Raw genomic sequence first — 21,060 nt, forward strand, 5'->3', positions numbered from 1 at the left:
TGATTATCACTATAAGCAACAGACTAAGCGCAAATATAATAAAGAACAAGTATCTCCAGACCCAAAGAATTGACGCAGTACATCTTCTTTCCCGTCACTGACATTATCCCGAATTAATCAATCGTAAAATGCGTTTAACGCGTTTCCACCAGTAAATCAAGCATCCCTCCTATGACGTCAATCGACATGAGCAAGGATCTAAGAAAAGACGGAACAAAGTTATTCGATAACATCTTCAAATGTCCCCAACATTCCTCCCCACGCACAATTTACCTATCTACGTGCAAAAGATATACAACGAAAAAAATGCCGTATTTAAATGTATCAAACTCACCAGGCACGGGGGTTAAGGTTCTACGGTACAATTAAATCCATCTGCTAATTAAAAATAACTGCCAGATAATACCGTAACAAAACAGAACCAGAACACGTTCTCCTTTATCATGCCAGCAAGTAAACGGATTATTTACTTTATTAATCCCACGTCACGTCACTGTGTACACTACCTAAAACAGTTACCTAGTATGCATCCACTGAAATAAAAAATTTTGCCAGGTCATTCGTCACCATTAATCATCAACTGCATAGTTGCCCATACACATAAAATCCTACCCAGGGTACGAGCTGTATAGCATTGCGGGAGAAATAGCCGCACCGATCAATACCAAACTACATCTCTTACGTTCGCAGTGGGTACACGTAGCGTCCCACGTCTCCTGGACCGCTCATACGTATTAATTTTAATAGTCCGACAATAAATTAATGCCAATCTTACGAAGTTTCTCATTAATGCCAACGTTACGAGTTTTTTGTTTATCGATGGTCCCCTCCAGCATATGCAACTCAAGCGCATTCATATACAAACAACAGTAGCATTCGAATTAATTAAGCTGACAACAGTTTCATAAGAGACCTCAGAATCAATAAGGTTACGTTCGAGCAATTAATTAACATTAAAAATACGTAGCAGTCAGAAATATGAAAATAAACAGACTGTATAACTACGTGTTACGTCTTTACACGGGTTTATATATGTACCTACGTACGAAGACAGAAAGCTAAAGGAAGGGGATCGGAGAGATAGAGTCAAATTATTTTAATGGGACGTAAAGAAAAAGAAGGGAAAAGTCTCTACCGTATTTTCGAACTGACACAAATGCGCAGACTCTAACGTTACGAGTATTCAAGCTGGATGAGGAAAAAGAGAGGTGAGAAAAAAATGGGTCTCAAGCCGCTGGGCGTCCCTGAGGGTTGACTATACCAAGGACCCAGGTATACCCGCCGGCCGTTGGTTTCTTTCACCTTGAGACTCGTTTACATCCCGGCTATACACTGGCTACACGGCACCCGCCTAATTGATTCACGATAATTGTTGCACCGATTGATCGACGCTTCTCTTTTACAGTGCAATGCACAATTGTGTTATTTTTGCGATTTTCGCTATACATTGCTGTACGTACGTACACGTGCCACTTACTTTCGTATTTTCCTGAAGAATGTATTTCGATGAAATCATTGACGTTCGTCAAGGACAAAAAAGACAGACGATCAACTGATAAAGAATAATAGGAAACATTGCCGTTATACTGAAACGATAGAAAATTATAAAAATTAAGGAAATAATAAACCGCAATACATATATATATAGAGAGAGAGACTGGCTCTTGTATAGATAACAAAACTACGGCAAAACGTCTAATCGTTATCAACGTACCAGGACCGTGTTTCGATAACCGCATAAAACATATGATGATAATAAAATCTGATTAATTATATAAAAAATTGTGCGAGTTCGGGTTGAACACGAGTTCACAGCCCATGATGGGCAATAATTGATAAGAACTGAGCATTGTGGTTGGTAAGGTGACATTCGTATTAATAGATATAGTGGCTCGAGTTAAGTCGAGTTGAGAAGTCTAACTCGCGTAGTGCAGTCCGTGGCGGCGATCTAGCCGGTCCGCTTCGTTTCACTCGGTTCTTATACATATTATACAGTGCGGTGCGGGAAAACTCATCAGGCAATTTCAATTGTCTGGAAGAAGAAGAATGTCTGATGTTTGTCGAGCGATGAAAAAGGATGTTACCGTAACGACGTAAGAAGGACAATCACGAAGTATTCCATACGGAACGGAATTCACGAGAAAAGGGAAAAACTTGCAAGACAAATGAAAAACGAGGTACAGTCTACAGTTAGTGACTTGGCAACGGGTGAGGCTTAGATTTTCAAACCGTTGAAACGGAGACGCGAGTATAACAAGATCGAAGAATATTGAGGTTAGAAAGTTTTAAAGAAAATAATATAAATTCCTAAGCATAATTATATAAAGAATAAATAAATTACTTGAGCGACTTAGAAACATTGAATATTTACTACCTTGACTGTGAGTACAGTACGATTAGTAAATTTTAACGAGACATCGGTATCGGTTCGAAAACAGGGAATTATTATTAACAATTATAGAACATTATTTATCGATATATTTTATATTTTTTGTCGTTGTTGTATTTATGGGTTGAAAAATATTATTCGTGTCAGTTGCCGACTTTTCTGTCCTCTGATATTATCATTATCAGTAGATAAATATGCTAAGCATACTCGTATAGGACTTTTAGATTAATACCGTAGAGACGTACGGTAGCTTTTTGCAACTGACGTACCCGGTCACTGATAAAGGTAGTTTTACTCGTATAGAACTTTTTGCAACTGACGTACACGGTCACTGATAAAGGTAGTTTTACCTAAAAGCCTTGTAACGGTTTATCATTGTCATCGCGTGTACGAAAAATGAAGAAAAATTCAATATACATTCATCCTTCCGTGAAGCAAGCATACTGTCCATATCTTAGAACTATATAATACCTTCCGTAAGTGTCGGCATTATATAAAGTCAAGTGAACAAGAAAATAAACGAGATAATCGTAAAGTACGAAGGTAAGGTTGGCCTTGATGAAAAATACGGTAAATGATCACAAAAAAGCTACAATTATTATGGAAAGGACAATAAAGAAAATTAGACAATTGGAGTAAATCGAGGAAACGTTTATCGAATGCTCTGTCGATAAGGAAGAATAAAAAAAGTGAAAACCCTACTGGAAAATTCTCGATAACGAAGTAATGCAATTTGAAAAATTTCAAAGTTCTTTCCAACTGATTAAAATTTTCTCGGATATGCTGAATGCTGCGATCCACATAAGTACGTATATCTGGAACCTTGGAAAACTATTGAAACTACTCTCATTCGTTCCATCTATGTATGTACACTTGTCTATACAAGTTTATAGGTTAATTTGGCTTGATTGATTTATAGAACGGCTATGAGGAATATTCCACGAAGTATACTTAACCCCCTTGAGTAACTCGATGTCGTAAAGAGAAAAGTCACTTGTGACAATGTACAATGTCAGATTCTCGATAGATCAGGAATACCGTATTGAGTTAAGAGAAAGAAATTATGAGGAAAGACAAAGTTCAAACTCGTAAAATTCTTTGATACATTATAAAAACCGGTCGAATAACAATGATGGAAATAATGGAGATCGAATAAGAGCAGTACGCCCCTGAAAGCCTGCAAACAGTCTAACACAGTCGTTGCTTGGGAAGCGGCCGTGCGGGCAATTCTGACTAGAGCTCTACGCTCGAGGCTACGTAGGACAAAGGATAGAAAAAAGGTGTAGGAGTCAAAACAAAAGAGGAGACTTAACGATAAAAGAAACGAAAGTCCATTATCCGACGGACTTGAAACATACAAAGTTACGTGTGTATGTATGTACATATTACGTAATCAAAAGTACTTATATGACTCTCAACCAAAGATTCCATATCCCTGATTAGGTTAGGTGAACAATCACTAACAACACTGGATACATCGTAAGTCGTATTAAGACTTGTACATCGTTATAATAAGTCCATAAAATAAATATAGCGGTAAAAAATTATCTTTAAAAATTTCTATTTGAAACGGACACTTCCTGTATTATTAATTAATCCTTGTTATTATTTCAAATAAATAATGATCTGAAGAATAGTACAGCAGGACGTCGTTTTGAACGTCGTGGGAGAACCCATGCGACGCCTAGAAGCTTCGATGGATGAGTCAGCGTCGTCTTTGCTATAGAGATTCCTAATGTTTTAGTTTCTTCCATCGAAACCTTCACCGGGCACACTGACGTAACATAATGACAAACGTACCGATTGTTTATGAGGCTTAAAATTCGGTCGCTTGTTAACGAACCTTGAAACTATGAGAAGGAGGGCACTTTTTCTGTAGCTTCTCCGCGCCAATGAAATACCGCGACATTCGATTCCTATCACGGATCCGAGTCGACCGAGTCGAGCGCAAGAATTTTCAGCTTTGAGCGCCCTAGATGTCAGCACTGCCGACGTGACATTTTAACAAAATGGCGGAGCTACGTTTATTCGTGTCGCCTCGAGAAAATAATGCTCGTGAAAATTCATTAAGTATACTTAAAAAAATTCAAATATTTACGTGCACACTATCGAATACGAGGCTCCGTTATACCTTGCCACGTAGCAAATTCCAAGATCTTGAGAATGTAATATATTCCGCAACACGAGGGCATAATGTGAAATCACGCGTAAAAATAATCCTGCGCGTATGAATATGAGGATCTAGTGGGTATGATGCAGAGACACGAAGAGTCGCGAGCTAAAAATGTGATATATGAATGTTAAAAGAAGGTTGAATGCCAGCAGGAATAACGAAGAGGCTCTCGAGACATCGGATTCCTCGAAATAATTGTCAGATCAGTTTGACGAGTAAGAAAAATTGATAAAATAAAGAAATGGCTGACGTAACGGGATACTTTCAAACGTACATAACCTATATTGATTCTTCTATGAAATTCAAATGTTTGAATAAAATAAATGAAGTTGAGTATCGCGCAAAATAATAATCACGATTTATCTTGTTTTATCATTTTTTTATTTTGCGTATCACCTTTTATATTCCTCGTACACTCGCAGGTACATTAACTTTACGCTAAAGGATTACCGGCCGTATTTAAATTGCGCAATGTATCATAAGAGCGTCGACACGGTTTCGTGTAACTTTGTACTATAAGAAAATGAGTAGATAGAAAAGGCGAGGCCCATATACGTCACACGCTCTTCATTCCATGTACGTAAAACGAGGTAGTAGAAATTTCGAAAATGGAACAGGCGTAACCCAATTTCAAGTTTGCAACTGCATTCTGCAGTCGCTGCATCGATTCTAATGCGGCCTGATACCGGTAAGGATCCGTTACGTTCTTCGACTTCATATTTCCTAAGGTTATCGACAAGGGTGTACCCAAAGATTAGACAATAAAATTTTCCAAATCGAATAAAATTGTCTTGCATCAAAATATTGTAATAGAAGAAAATTTTTATTTTTTCAGGCAACTAACTCAAAATCCAAAATCGCATCATTAAAAACGTACATTTTATCACGAAAATTAGACACTGAAAATTATACATATTTACATCACCATATTCAAAATTGGTTCCCTGTCTATCCTCTTCTTTCTCATTATTCAAATATAACTTTCCAAAACTCATCTGCAACTCGACTCAGACACCATCCCCTATAGATTCCATAGATAATGCACCTGCAGTCGAAAGAAATCTTCCCCTCCCATAGACCCACTATAGAAAGCCACGTGGTGGTTGAAAGGTGTCTCCTACGGATCGATATAATACGACGCAGAAACCAGCCAGAATTCAACCCCTACTGTATATACGTACATACGTGACTGCTATATAGATATACAACGTGTACGTAGGCAACGTACGCGTAATGTACGTCGTGACGAATCCCTCGGCCGAAACAGGGGTTAATAAGAAAGTATTAGGGCGCGCTTACGACTTCTCCAGTCCAATTGTTCCCCCGTCTAAATAAACGTCAAGCAAGAACACGCAAAAGCTTCCCATTTGATACTACAAGTTTCTACGTTTAATTAACTAAAATCCTAATACCGTGTCCCATTAATAAATTACTGCGAAGCACAACTGCGTACGTGTGAACGAAGGTTATGTCATCCTGAGAACACTGGCATTTATATGCTAACAAACTTTCATGGTCATTCAGGTGCAGACAGGCTTCGTAGTCCCTTATACCTGTACAGGATATTGGGAGAATTGTTAGAATATTATTTTATATATACCGTAAGAAACGTATTTCTTACGTAGGGCTTCACTGAGGACACACTGTATACTGATACTGAACTGTATGGCGTATGGGAGCTATGGAGATTGGTATGCAAGTTACTTTTTAAAAAGGACGCTTCACTTATTCTAGGAATTTGTTTATTGTCCGGGTCAAGGTCAGGCGGAAATAGGAAAAAGATTAGGACGGTGAAACTCAAGAGAATGGTGAGAAACTGTCTGCGGCGCTGTAACTAGGCGGAAGCCTCTTTAAACGCTGTGTAGCAGGATCGGCATTAGCATAACGTTTGATACTACTTGTTATAACGCGAGCACTACGTGAATCATGTTAAATATTTTAATTATCCGGTGCACGAGCGCATTCGCTATTAATTATAAACACGACGTCGATGATTATTTATTAACAAAATTCTACCATCTCGGGACTGTAGCTAGGCGGAAGTATGTGTATAGGGAAATCTTAAGGAGTAACACTCATTAGCATTCCTCGGCGACATTTAGGTTAGAATTCATTATGAAACGTATGTGAAGTAATTATACGGTTATAAGTACTGGCAGGATATATGGTTACTTTCTGTGAGACTTTGAATATTTTTAGTCTCGTGCGAGTTATATTGTTTTATCAAGATTTTGAAAATTTAATTGAAGTAGTCTAGAACGAGTAGTAGTAATTGTAGTAGTCTAGTACGATGTGCTCCTTTAGGGTAGCGTTAAATTTTCTATTCAGCTCTCTGATCTGCTCAGAAATTACTGGTTTATCTATTAATAGAAGTTAACGCCTACGGAGGCAGTCTTGAATGGCATGACTCATTGTCCGTGCTGCAGGTATTTCATTGGTTAGACTGAACTTCTGCCTACAGAATACTTTACAAGTTTATAGGTATATCCTCTATAGATATTTTTAATTCCAGAGCGACTGGTAGTAGTGTTTTTCAATATCTGAGTTCAAAAAATATCATATACGATCCTTATATCAGTTATATTCGAGAATCGGATGGTCCGCTCATTCGACGGAAAGAGGAATCGAAACTTTTAGCGGATATTTCCCGTTTCTCTCAGGTTACAATTTCTCGTATTTCCTTTAGTGACAGATATTGATATCGAGATTTGAATTGTCATAAGAAGCAACCAGACAAGTATGTATAACCCTCATAATTTCAAACGCGCTATTGATTATACTACCTGGAATCGATCACATAATGAAATGAAGCTAACTTCAGATCGTACAACCGATAACTAAATGGTTGACAAATAATCACCCGGTAATGTCATGTCAGTGGGTTACTAGAAAGTTCTCGATGAATAATTCCTTGTTTCGACAAAATGGAAAAACATCGTAACGACTAAAAACTTCGTATCTTTGATAACACCGAAATATAGCAGCGGCGAACAAGCACACGATCAATATCTGTTGTTTTTGTGTCAAGCGAACCAAAAATCTTGGACCGACGCCTTTGAAAATCGTGTCCCGAGATGGACTTTTAGGTTATGTGCCCCTGGGAGGGTCAATCGATAATAACGGAGCCAGTAGCAAGACCTTACCTGGTATAACGACTAATCAAGTTTATCATAATGAAACTATAGATAGAGTCTGTAAAGTCTACTAACGGTGCATTGTTGCGAGAGGATCCACTATCACCTGTCATTTTGCGAGTCTATCGTGCGGAACGATTTAATCTCCTGTTGAATTTAGTAATCCCCGTTTCCAGTTGCCAATTTCATTTAAGGATCACGCTCGATTACAGCCTAACAGCTATGTATATACGCGGTTCTACGTATAACATTGAGACGCATTCCAAAATGATGGGTATGGAGAAGCTTTGCAAGTAAACAGCTGTGTTTTTTCGACATGAGAATTTATCCAATACTCGACGCGAGGAGTCAGCAGACATTGAGTATGGCTGATGACGAATCAACGTGTCACGCGGTTGCGCGGACACACCCGTTATATCGTTGGGTTCTATCGAGTTTACTAAATGCGCATTATGCGCGTATTAAGGGCATATTACGCATAGAGTTAAGACTTATACCACAAATACCTAAGATAAAACTGCTGGTTTTCAAAACTTATTGATAAATCTTATCGCGTCAAAGAAATTTCGCTAGCAAACCTGTAATATCTTTAAGGTGTCAAGCACTTTTTTCTCGTGATATACTAATATGCAATACAATCATTTATATAAAAAGTTATATAAGAAGTTCAATGAATTTATTTCACAAATGGATATATAAGGTTTAACATAGAAGCTTGATGACTGTACTGCTTCATGTTACTTATTGATGAATACGCATTTTGCCCGTGAATCATCGTGTGATGATATAGACACCCGTTATATTATCTTTGATTATCGGGAATCATACATCCATATAGAATCTCAAATTTAGACACCTAGTAAGAGATTTGATATAGATTAAAACTGTTTTGGAAAGTTCGTTGTACAATGCAAAATTTTGAAAAATTGTATAATTAAAAAAAAAGATAATTCTTTAGTAAATAATATTTTGTGTGTTATTTATTATTTGCGCAGTTCAAGTGACGTTATTTCCGCTTGCTTTTGCGATATCGTTTTTTGTACACAAGGTATATGTCCGACTTTGTGGTGATTTGCGAATATGCCTAAGTGAGCTTTACTTGAGAGAACCTTCTTTAGGGGAAGTTCAAGTGGAAAGGTTTCCGGATTTAGTTCAGTCAACGAGAATAGTTCAAATTATAAATATTTACGTGACGCATATTTGGCACAGTGCTCGTTTTTCAAACGAAATTTTCTTTGCAAATAGAAAAGGTTTTTTGGGCATCTAATTCGATTGACCTTGTATATTCTTTTACGATGGAATATGAAATTTTTATGTGCAACAAATTTGAGTTAATCAATTTCTTAGTTCATAATTTATTACCAAATTTTTTTCCGTTTCGTTTTTACGTCATAAAATTTATATGAATTCTAGGTAACAATAATTATCTTAAAGTTGGTAGACAATGGGGAACGCCTTTCACAAAATAAATACAAACGTTAAGTTCTATAAAGGTCATTGTTTCCAAGTTTAATAAAGGTTATGTATCATTGAATTCTATAGAAATTTTAGAACTGATAAACCTCGGAAAAATGCGTAAAAACTGTCCTTGAGACGTAGTAAGTAATATACAGCTGTTCTCAGAAATCGGTAGGTTTAATCATTGAGAAACCCATTCCAAGAATATAGGAACAGTGCCAAAATACTAGCCCATCTAGATTTCTAGACAATCTTCGGTTAATAAAAGCTTACTGAATTTTGGACAAGTTGCTATTAATATTTTCCCCTATGACCTTGAGTGACACTCATAAAACAGTCAAATTTATATCATACTAAGAACCAACCATATGATTTACCTAAGAAGATAACATAGTACGATGTGATCTTTCTTATCTAATGAAATAAAATGTTACGTAGAAAGAGTACAGAAATCATCACTTACCCAGTCCCATTTCTCTAAATATCTCCTTGGGGGCAATATCTTCCACAGGATCCTTATTCCGCAATGGATTCTTGTACATAATCTCGTGCTTGGGTGGTTCTTCAGGCCTTTTACAAACATCCTGCTGCGCAGGATATGCCAAAGACTTTGCAGGGGAAGGTTCAGGCTCAGATTCAAATTCTGAATCTCCAGTTTCTGTCCCACTCTGAGGTTGTGCTTTGTTTGTGGACTCTGTGATTATGAAGTCATTCGATAGTTCAAATTTATCAGGAGTAGGACCTTTTGCATTAGAAAATGTGTCAAAGGATTCTAGCTCAGCATCCTTTGGCAAAGGAGGCAAAGGTTTGCTAGGAGGTTCATGATAAATATTCTCATCTCTTTCCAGTTTCTCGTGTTTCTCTGGTTTTTCCACAACATTCCAAGAATCATCCTCCATCAAATTCTTGCCAGAATGCTTAGTTTCAGCTGCTGCAGGTTCATCCTTAAGGAAGTCCAATTCAGGAGACATTTGTGGAACTGGAAGAACAGAAGACTTAATCTCTCCTAGAATATCTTCTTTTAACATTTCATCTAAGTTCAAGAGTTTCTCAGTCGGTTTGGCAGCAGATGATAATGGAGAAGGTTCAGGTTCGATTATTGGAGCATTCTTAAACTGCTCGGGAGAAGAATCTTCAAAAAGATTAACCTTATCCTCTGAAACTTTGTTCTCACTTTCTATCTTATTCTCAACTTTTACTTCAGGTTTTTTTTCTATTCCAGAATCTACATCCAAGGGATTATAACCAGAATCCTTAGGTGGAAGATTTCCTAAGGAAGCCTCATCATTGAATTTATTGAGATTTGGATTATCGTGGATATTAGCGTTTTGAGGTTGTTCGTTCCGAGATTGATACGCGTCATATTCTCGCATAAAACGTTCTCCGTCCATAAAATTCATAGTAGTAATCTTAGAGTCAACCTGTGGCACCTGCTCTGCGAAAGACGGCGTGTGCGTGGTAGCAATTCTTTGAAGGACATCGTTTTCAAAATCTGCGGAAGGTGGCGGAGTTGCCGGGACCGGTTGTAATTCCTTCTCATGAGTAGGTATACTCGTATCAAGCAAATTTTGTTCGAGTTTCTTATTAACATCAATTAATTTCTCAACTACCGGTCCAGTCGCACGTGGCAGATCAATCAGCTGGGAAGAAAATGAATCCGGAGCACTAGGATGTCCTTTAGTAATATCCTTTACCTCCTTGATAGGTGAACTATCATGATCCAGGTGTTCAAAATCATCCATAGAATCGTGATCCCTCTTTAACTTTGCGATGGCGTCTGTATCAGTAACCAACGATGGTCGAGCAGAATCACCGGCCAGATCCCGAAGATGTTCCTTGGTAGGATTAGTATTCTCCATTCTCACAAATCACTCTTTCAATTTTCAATGAAGTCCAAGAAAACACCTTACTCCTCTAATCTTACTGCGCTCTCGATCGTCAGGTCGCTGCTTCTTATCACGATTTTTCGTCCAGTCATAAAATCCGTAACTTCTCGTCTTTCACCCGATCAACACGTTTATGTGTTAGTTTTATGTTTTAGTATAGTTTTTGATATTATATATTTTTTTTACTTTAACTGTTCTCTGAACCGAACTTCTTCCGATACAATTTTTTGTCGCGAGATACGCTCAGCTGTCAAGTGTCACAGACACAAGCCGAGCCAAACCGTAGTCGTGGGACAGCAGAGAGCGCACACTGCTTCGCGCATACCACTTCTAAAGCCGTATACGCAGCAATCAGGCGAATTCGTCTCCACAGGGAGGACGGTTGCCCCTATAACGACCCCCACCAACCAGCTCCAACATCCCCACCTTTCTAAAGGATTGCTGAGACTGACAAATAGCGGTTCTGGTATCCTAGCCTCTTTACTTCCCTTTTCGACTGCTGCAATGTCCTGTGGCGCCACGCGCTTGAGAATACCGGCCGGCCGGCCGGCATTTCATGTGACTGTGGAAAACACCGATATAATTGTAATCACTCCAATTCAATATATCGACAAATCTGCCAATATATGAATTTTAAAAAATATACGGACTTAGGGACACAAGAAATTTTTATTTTTAAATATTATCATAGTAAAATTTTATGTATGTATTTCTACTTCATTTTTTAAATCAATGATTTTTAATCAGTGACTTAATCGTGCACGTACCGTTACAATAAAGATCAAATTCTTGGAAACTTATCTGTGATAAAGGAATGTATCAAGAAATACAATTCCGATTGCAATAATTTTTCGCAAAATTTTAACTTAAAGTTATCGGTATTATTGACTCTCTTATAAAAAAACAATTAAAAAAATGTTTTAATCATTTATTAGATAAATGTCTACTGTAATCATTCGTATACGTCACATAATCAGTCATGAATCTTAATAAATTACAGGATAGAAAGTCAAATAAATGTGAAGAATTCAGAAATAAAACAACATTTCCAGCAAATACGCTTCTAAATTCAAAGTAACTTTGACACAAGTGCCATATAACAATACAAAATTTACGTAGGTGAGATGTAACTGTTAAAAGATGCATATGTAATATACTTTATCAAAATGTTAATATTAACTCTATCCTTATTATTGAAATAAATCATTAGCATTTATATCATGTTAAACTAAATTTCTCTTACCAGGTACATAAGTATTTAATCAATTCTCTATAATCTATTCAAGGAAAGATCGATCTGTGCATGCCGTCCAATTAAATCCCTGCATTGCTCCAATTTTTCTAATGAAGTGTTAGAATTATTATTATACAACTGGTATCCAGAGCTATATAGAGTGAGCAGTACCTAGTACTTCATCATACTAAAACAATTCTCTTCAAACTTTTTATAATATCCCCAATAGGCTAGTATGTCCCACGTCATGAACTAAAATACTCCTCAATGACATCATTGATCCACTGCAGAATGCCTATGCTGTGACAGTGACCATAAGTAAAGGGCCCAAACCCTGCAAAATATATTAATCACAAAATTTACTTAAAAGAACTACGACAAACATTTTTTACATAAAAATGCCTTACAAAAACTTCTTTATTTTAGATTAAGCGTTAAAGAAAATCCGTGGACAATCAAACTACACCCAGGCCCCCGGTCTATCAGAGTCGATCCTGTTCTCACGCGATTGAACGCTCAGAGCCGATTGGCCGTAACAAAAAGTATTTGGCCAGTAGCGTAAAGTCTGTGCAAGTAATACTGATAGTACGCAAGTCAAAGGGGAGTAACGTAAACGCGAGGAAATGTAAAGGCAAAAGCGCAGGCGTCGGTATTGCAGGCATCGAATCGTACGACGTCGCCCCTCAACCGACACCGAGGCAACTCAGGCCCACGGCAAGTGCTCGAGATTAGACGGGGACTTGAGGTTTCTATTCAGTGGTGGACGAGTCAGTCCCACGAGAACAACATGGCTACTGCGAGATTTCGTGTAGCTATTACAACCACCCATGAGGACGAGAGTGATACACCGTTAAAAAACGGAATAACCTCCCACGGGAAAAGCATATCCAATGGGAAGATCAACGGTTACTCCAGTTTGCAGAGCAACGGCCACCTGCGGGTAAGTCCGATCGTCACATGGCCCAACGCTTTGTAGTAAATTGAAACTCGTGTAAACCCATTGGTCTTTTTCTGAATTTACTACGAGTCTGCTGTAAAATTAGAGACCCGTAGTCGTTACTGATATTTTTTAATTGTTGATTTATAAAACCGTAAAATTAATGCGGGTCTTAAATAAATATGTTCATTCAGGCTTTTCAATTTATGAGTTGTTTCATTCGACCCCAGTTACATCATCGAAGTTCAGTGAAATCATGTCAGATTTTACTGTGTCAATTAAATTATGTCACTGTGTCATACATTGCGGCAAATACAGTTTGCGGATCTTTCCGACAATAAGGTATTTCGGTTTAGGTCGCATGTTTTTATTCTTGACAGTTGAATGGGATTTATAGCAACTTCTTGGGTAACACCCGGTATCAAGCAGTATGCGTTTTAAACGTAATTACTTTATATTGTTTCTTAGATAAATTTCCAGACAGTTCCATTGAGGTAAACGTGTTTTTTTTTTGTTACAGTCAGTCATCCTTATATTGTTTTATTATTAATCATTTGATTTGTAGTTTAAACTATCCGCCTGCAGGAATGGCTTTTAAAGTATACCTATTAAAATGGGGTTACGTACAATTAATGAACAGAATTCTCCGTTACTCACGTTATTATCAGATCGGCGCGTACAATTTTGTGCTAAAAATTTAGCAACTGTTGATAAAATCGTACTCATATATATAATTTTGCATACACAACTACTCAACCTGATATTTTGCTTCTTCGCACAAAGGCTAACCTTATCCTTGGAGCCGTTTGCATTTTTTCGCGTTCACAAACTTTCACGCTTCCGTTTGCTTAACTTTTACCAATCGCTACTACTAGTGCTACATCGCAAACCTTAAGCGAATTTTTGTATGTATTCCAAGATAACTTCATCCACCAAAAGAATGTAGCTCAGTACAGATTTTCTCATTAATGCCACTTGTAAAATGAATCTCGTGAGGAAATTGGAACTTATCTAAAAGCCATATATAGCCCACGTAAAGTAAAAGGAAGTGGACGGAATCGTACGAGGTACGTCGGATTATTTATGTATCTACATGATAACAGTCAGTTCGATCAGTCCCCTCGAAATAGACAGACAAATGGCGACATAATTATTGTAGTCGCAGATTGCACGTCTGCGATTTTATGCGGACGTATTAGTAATTGAAATTCCCGCGTGCATCCAAGAAACTAAGATTGGATTTTTCTAAAGACAAAGAAGCTGTACCTACTATACGAGAAAATTCACAACGGTGATTTTATAGTCCACGCGCATCGGTCACAAAGAGAAAAGGAAGATACGTTTAATCCAAATGCGTTTTATCTTCACGTAATATCGTCAGAGTGCGATTTTTTTACCAATTTAATATAATGTCACAGAAAATGGGACCGAAAGTATTAAAGTCACTGAATGAGTCTCATATTCGCGTGTAACTGTAGAAAATCAAATTATCTCGTAATTAAAGATAACAATTTTTAGTATAAAATATTGAACTACATGGAGATATGTCAATTTCTATCTTGCCACGTGTTTAACCTTTGATAATCGTCAGATGATCTGACATGAGTAGTGTCACGCTAGCTTAACACTGTAATGATTGATAGAAATTGGTTATCGCGTTTTGTAACTATGGACACATACATATAATTTAATTCTAATTTAAACACATACATACACGTAAGACATGAAGTAAACTGCACGCGAACTGACTAGGGGAGAAAGATCGTGACTCTAGGAACTTATATTTAAAGATTGTTCTTCTTTACAGAGAGAGAAACATGTCGAAAGACTAACGTCCAAGAGTAAAGAATCCTTTGAACAAGTGCCATTCATCACAGCTGCCCTTACTCATCTGGGATTCTATATCCTGATGTTCCTGGGATTTATTAATCAGCTGCTATTCACGCCAAAAGTAGCACAAGAACAGAACAGAAAGGTACGCCTGTAATTGCTGTGCATAATCTTAATTGGGTTAGTGGGGTAGCGAAGTCGTCGCATCCAATTTGCACGTGTCCTATGCTAAATACGTATACGATGCTATGTTATTTATTTACACACGATTAGGTAATATCCGTGGCAATAGTGTTTTGTACTTTCTTACAGGGCTATGCTCCACTTTATGATAATTTTGAAAGGTTCTATTTGCGCTATGTCTATCGAAGGGTAAGGGATTGCTGGAACCGACCTATATGCTCGGTTCCTGGAGCCATGGTTACCTTAAAGGATCGGGTTACGCACGACTATGGATGGACCTTTGAGTATGTATTACCCATACATTTTCTCAAGTTCTGCTATCAATAAACTGATTATTTTCATAGCATTATAAATCAATTTCTAACTTATATCCAATAAGCAGTAACGGAACTTAGTCATGATATGTAATATCTGTTTTTAGGTTTACTGGAACAGAACGCCCTTGTATAAATTTGGGCTCGTACAATTATTTGGGTTTCGCTGAGTCTACAGGGATTTGTGCCGAACAGAGTATCCAAACTCTAGAGAAATTTGGTTGTGCCAGTTGTAGCACTCGTCTTGAACTAGGTAAATAATAAACAAAAGTCTTATTGTATATTTAATAAAATATGAAAAACAATAACAAAGTTGTTAATATTACTCTCGGTCATAATGTAGGAAATATGCCAATTCACGACGAGCTAGAAAGCTTGACTGCTAGATTTCTTGGAGTAGAGGATGCCATTGTTTTTGGGATGGGTTTTGCCACAAATGCTCTGAATTTACCATCGCTAGTAAGTAAGGGATGCCTCGTACTGAGTGATGAGAAGAATCATGCGTCACTCATTCTGGGCCTAAGACTGTCCGGTGCTGTAATTAGAGTGTTTCACCACAACAGTAAGCCTTACATAGTTAGACCAAATGACAGAGACTTAGCCATTGTTCGCTAGGTAACTATGTCAATGGTTTTCTTTACAGATGTTAAGCATTTGGAGGAGTGCCTGAAGAAAGCCATAGTGCAAGGTCAACCTGATACTGGAAAGCCTTGGAAGAAAATAGTTATAGTAGTGGAGGGTATTTACTCAATGGAGGGTTCAATTGTTCACCTTCCAGAAATTCTTGAAGTCAAGAAAAAATATAAGGTATTTCATTCTATTTCAGATGCACGAGTATTACGGCTATAATGTCACACTGTAAGGATACACGTATGTATTGTATTATCTTATCTTTTCTGTTGTATTATCTAGGCCTATCTTTATCTAGATGAGGCACATAGCACAGGAGCTATGGGAAAACATGGACGAGGAGTTTGTGAATATTATGGTGTAGATCCTCGACAAGTTGACATACTTATGGGAACATTTACTAAAAGTTTTGGCTCAGCTGGTGGTTATATAGCCGGTACCAAGGTAAAAAACTCTTTGTGTTCTAGACCAGTTTGTTCGAAAAATTAATAACACTGCAGTGAGTAAATATACAGTATGAATGGTATATCTCTTTCAGGCATTAATTAACCATTTAAGGATACATAGCCATGCTCACACTTACGCCTCGGCTATGTCACCACCCATAGCCCAACAAATTATCACGTCGATGAAAATCATTAGTGGCGAGGACGGCACCGATGCTGGTCAAAGGCGTACTAAGCAACTCGCTAGAAATACTAGGTACTTCAGGCGTCGATTACATCAAATCGGAGTTATAGCATACGGACACGATGACTCCCCGGTTGTGCCCGTGCTGGTATATCTCTTCTCAAAAATTGGGTCAGCTGAAATTATATAATATTAAGAAAAAAAGAGATCATTCTTGTGTAACAGATATATGCATGTTATTTTTTGTTTATGAACAGTGCCGTAGTTCGTACCTTAACTACGCGTAACATAGCGACGGTTGGTGTTGGTTTCCCAGCGACGCCACTCATGGAAGGCAGAATACGAATATGTCTTTCTGCTTCACACACGAAAGAGCAATTGGATTACGTAAGAAGACAAAATTTATACATAGATTCTCAGCCTTAACCCTTTGACTGCGAAAGGCGTATATATATGCCCTCACAAGTCTATCTATCTCAGCGATTGACATGAGAATATCGCGCAGCCAGTATTGATGATTCTCTCCGAGAGTGCGCCGCAGTCAAAGGGGTTAAAGAATGTTGTATGACTAAAGTGTTAAACGTTTTTACAAAAATTTTTAATCTCGCAGGTATTATCAAACATTGAGGAGATTTCGGACACACTGGGGCTCAGGTATTCGCAGAAACCACGCGATCCAAATCCAATAGAATATTACTCAGACAGTGAGACCGAATGACCTAACTTATAGTCTGAGAAATTACGCTAGACAATTGGATTTTTTATCGCTCGTTAAGATAGCCGACAGCTTCGTTATCGCCAGAGATGTAGGTATGAATTCGTACGTTGTGACAAAACAATTAAACAAATTATAAAGACATGTCATAGTATTAGAGCAAGCACGAATTAACGCAGAATCGATATTCATTCGATACAAGATCACGCAAATATCGATGAGAAAGAAATTGCGCGAGTCTCATGGCGACGATATCTTACGATATTTCGTGTCTATAGATAATGTTATTGCGAATTTTCATAACAGCATTTCCACATAGTCATCGTAAAATACCAAAGTCATTGACAAAATATTATTAAGCGTTCGAGGCATACTTGGTATATCCTTTTTTTTCTTGTGAATGGATTCTTTTGCCATCCTACCGTGATAATGTAATGTACAGCTTTTTCCTGCGAACGTGAATCTCAACGAGACTGGTATCGCCTTTGAAAATTGTATTTAAATTACGTCACGCCTTACTCGTACGCACAATAAGTAAATCTTACTGATATGGTAAATTCATTTAAATTCTTTTTTTCTAAAGGTGATTAATATTGTTGAGATAATTACTGCGATTAACGTTGCCTTGTAGATACTCTACGTTGTATAGTACAGCAAGAAACTGTTAGAAATTGTTGTTACCGTTCTGCAGTATGTTTTTGTATTTAGTCGTCACTTATTATTTTACTAGTATCAATTCGCCTAATAATTCTTCATATCCATTCGATATTTTGTATTCTGTTGGTTATTCTTTCGTTATTTACTGTATTGAACTGCTCAAAAACTAATTGAAATCTGACATTCTCACTGTGCTAGCACTAATTATCGGCCTTGAACGTTTAGTCCGTCGAATGATTTAGTACGGACTTTCTGTGGGTCAGAAAGCCTTAGGAGAACCGATTGATAATCAGGATTTCTACAATGCTTACATACGTCCATTATTAAGGAAATCTGTGGAATCCCAATTGAAGTAGCGCATTGAATATAATTCGGTAATTTCATTAAAGTTACAGAATTGCTTTTCGATCCTTGAAAAATAATACACTCTTGTGTGATAAAAATTGCGCGCGACATAAGTATTCATTGAACTATGATAATTTTACAATTCCTTTTATTCTTTGCTTATTCTTAATATTCAACTGTTTCGATTGGTAATCACTAACTTAATTTTTTGTAAAAAACAATGTTGAAAATATTGGTTACGGTTTCTTTTTCCAAAGAAGACTTTAGGATCGCGCAGGTGTCGTGACCTTCAGTCTAATATATTTCCGTTGGTATAGTTTCCAATAATTTCATTGGACAATTTCCAGAAGGAATGTACGTAAATAATTAAAGATTAAGCTACTTTTAGTCGTGATACAAATCATATCCAGCCTTAAAGTCCGCATTTATCGCGTGTTGGGCCATTTTAACATTTAAGGATAGAGACGTCGATATAGTGTGTTCTGATCTAGTAACACGATTTTAAAAAAAACGTTAACTTTACAATCTCTTTATAATATTGATATAAGTACGCAGTTAATGAACTCTGATCATACCTTAGAAAACTTAGATTCTAATATGAGCTATATCCTTAATCATCTTATTCGCGTTTAGACATTAGAAGGGCGAGTAAGAAAAAGTTGAAAAGCTTTTGCACTTTAGGCTGTATAGAAAACCGACGCAACAGAATTTTCTTGTATGATTTCTTTTTAGTCATAATGTAAGGCCTGCGTATTTTGAGTACATTTGAAGCTTGCTATATATATGTCATTAACGTAGCGATAATTCAGAAACAAATCTTTCAACACTTTCTGAGTTTCTATCAGTCTTGTAAATGTACGCTTAATTCTTTGTCTTTCCAGTAATATGTTTTATGTTCAGGTTTTTCAAAAATACTTTGTATCATGCTGCATGAGAATCTTTGTGTTTCCTATGATGAACACAGCTCAAAAGTATTGATATCAATTGTTACAAGGTGTACCCATTTGCATGTTGCAACATAATCAAAATATTTTCAAAATTGTTTTTTAACACAGTAAATTTAGTACTCAACACCATTCACAGAAATACATTAAGTATTATACTAGCAATATGAATGACATTATTTGTGCAAACGGTTGAAAAGATAAGTAGAATTAGTCATTTAAGTCCTCATATGATGGCTTCTATATATAATTCATCGCACAAAAGGGACACGCTAGTTGTCGGACTAAGACAAAGCTTATCCTATCTTATGACGAGTTAAGATGCTAGGTTGAATATACATAAGTACAATTCACGCCATACACATATCTTTTCTTCCCAACTTGCGTCTATCTCTACACATTCACATATTCCTAATGGCCACAAGTTTATTTTTGTAATAACTGTTAACTAGGATGAAAATTTTGTGTAAAATATATTATTATTGCTATTACAAAAGTGTTTTTAATAATGAGAAGAAGCAGTTCATGAAGATGATATTAATTAATCAATAAAAATTCACTTACAATTAAGGGAATATCCTATTCCATCAGATCAGAGAGCAAACTCTGTATTCTTGCCAGAATAATTTCATTATTACATATACATTGTTCCAATCCATAAGGAGGCTCTATAGAAAGAACACCTTCAATCTGCAAAATTTCCTTATCCTCCAAAACTGGAAATCTGTTCTCAAGTAAGAACTTTTTAATTTTTTCTTTTTTTGCTGAAACAACTGAAGCTGGTAACTTCACTGATGGTGCAAGAAATAGTTCTGGTATTGGTGATGGATTTGGTTCGGAAGATTCAATGATATCTTTTATCGCATGTCCAATTATTATTTTCATCTGCATCTTATCGTCAACCCCAGGATTGAGTAAAACAACACTGTGCATGAAAAAAACAATCAAATTGAAAAACTATACTATTAATAACAATAAATTTCTCACTTAATTTTCTTGTATTAGTTATTAATAAAATAGAATGAAACCGATTGAACGAATTTAAAAAGAAAAGTAGTATTTTTAATGATATTCTGCTTATTGTAACGAATGATTATTATAATTAATATCCAACCTTTCCGAAACAGGATCGATTGTGTACACTATTCCTGTGTGGGTATTCTTGTCTTGTGTAATGATGATAACCTTTTTGTTGACATAACTTTTAAAGAGCAGAGGATCATTTTTAAACACTTTATGTGAGAAACTTGATTGGTTTTCTTCAGAGGCAGACATGTTCCACGTTACAATAAAGAAATTAGTTTATAGCACTGTTATTAACTTTTTAAAACATGTAATATAACTAATTATTTAATAGAATACTGTTGACATATTTTTAACGACAAATAAAATAAATTCTAAATAATATGAAATTGTGGAATGTTTTATATTTTATATTTTCGTATTAGATTCCTGTTTCTCTTGAAGTATTCTCTAAGTTTTATGATGAAATCCTTTGCATGTTTCACTTTTAAGGCATTTCAATAAATTTGAAGGTGCTGGTGCACAGTTATATTGATAAGAATGATCGCGGAAGAAATTGAATCAAACAAAACATGTGA

The 21,060-nt window shown here is 36.6% G+C and overlaps 3 protein-coding genes and 1 long non-coding RNA gene across 8 annotated transcripts in view; 2 read left to right on the forward strand and 2 right to left on the reverse strand.

The window, feature by feature from the left end:
- LOC107270327 (reticulon-1-A) overlaps positions 1-11,406 on the reverse strand; it is a 29,648-nt gene extending 18,242 nt beyond the window's left edge. For both annotated transcript variants that reach the window (XM_015745250.2, XM_015745249.2), the window contains exon 1: positions 9,618-11,406. In XM_015745250.2, the coding sequence (XP_015600736.1) occupies positions 9,618-11,013 (1,396 nt within the window). In that variant the 5' untranslated portion in view covers positions 11,014-11,406. The remainder of the gene's footprint in view (positions 1-9,617) is intronic.
- LOC107270329 (serine palmitoyltransferase 2) lies at positions 1,892-19,074 on the forward strand. 3 transcript variants are annotated; one of them, XM_015745257.2, is made up of 11 exons: positions 1,893-2,177; positions 12,701-13,214; positions 15,019-15,186; positions 15,354-15,508; positions 15,646-15,791; positions 15,882-16,100; positions 16,182-16,345; positions 16,451-16,612; positions 16,707-16,969; positions 17,056-17,185; positions 17,409-19,074. In XM_015745257.2, the coding sequence occupies exons 2-11, from the start codon at positions 13,062-13,064 to the stop codon at positions 17,514-17,516; spliced, it is 1,668 nt and encodes a 555-aa protein (XP_015600743.1). In that variant the 5' UTR covers positions 1,893-2,177; positions 12,701-13,061; the 3' UTR covers positions 17,517-19,074. The 3 variants fall into 3 exon arrangements, with proteins under 3 accessions (XP_015600744.1, XP_015600743.1, XP_015600745.1); XM_015745258.2 differs by lacking the exon at positions 12,701-13,214 and having other exon boundaries at positions 1,892-2,177; XM_015745259.2 differs by lacking the exons at positions 1,893-2,177; positions 12,701-13,214 and adding an exon at positions 14,007-14,278.
- Positions 4,556-4,914, forward strand: LOC112494745. The gene is made up of 2 exons (XR_003060503.1): positions 4,556-4,637; positions 4,715-4,914. It is a non-coding gene; the product is annotated as an uncharacterized LOC112494745 (long non-coding RNA).
- On the reverse strand, positions 16,840-21,059 carry LOC107270339 (gem-associated protein 6-like). 2 transcript variants are annotated; one of them, XM_025087716.1, is made up of 3 exons: positions 20,574-21,059; positions 20,024-20,384; positions 16,840-16,974 (listed from the first exon to the last, which is right to left on the reverse strand). In XM_025087716.1, the coding sequence occupies exons 1-2, from the start codon at positions 20,732-20,734 to the stop codon at positions 20,039-20,041; spliced, it is 507 nt and encodes a 168-aa protein (XP_024943484.1). In that variant the 5' UTR covers positions 20,735-21,059; the 3' UTR covers positions 16,840-16,974; positions 20,024-20,038. The 2 variants fall into 2 exon arrangements, with proteins under 2 accessions (XP_024943484.1, XP_015600758.1); XM_015745272.2 differs by lacking the exon at positions 16,840-16,974 and having other exon boundaries at positions 19,920-20,384.
- Position 21,060: the final 1 nt, after the last annotated feature.

This window comes from Cephus cinctus, unplaced genomic scaffold, assembly GCF_000341935.2.
Source record: "Cephus cinctus unplaced genomic scaffold, Ccin1 Ccin1_scaffold0727, whole genome shotgun sequence".
Taxonomy (NCBI): Eukaryota; Metazoa; Arthropoda; class Insecta; order Hymenoptera; family Cephidae; genus Cephus; species Cephus cinctus.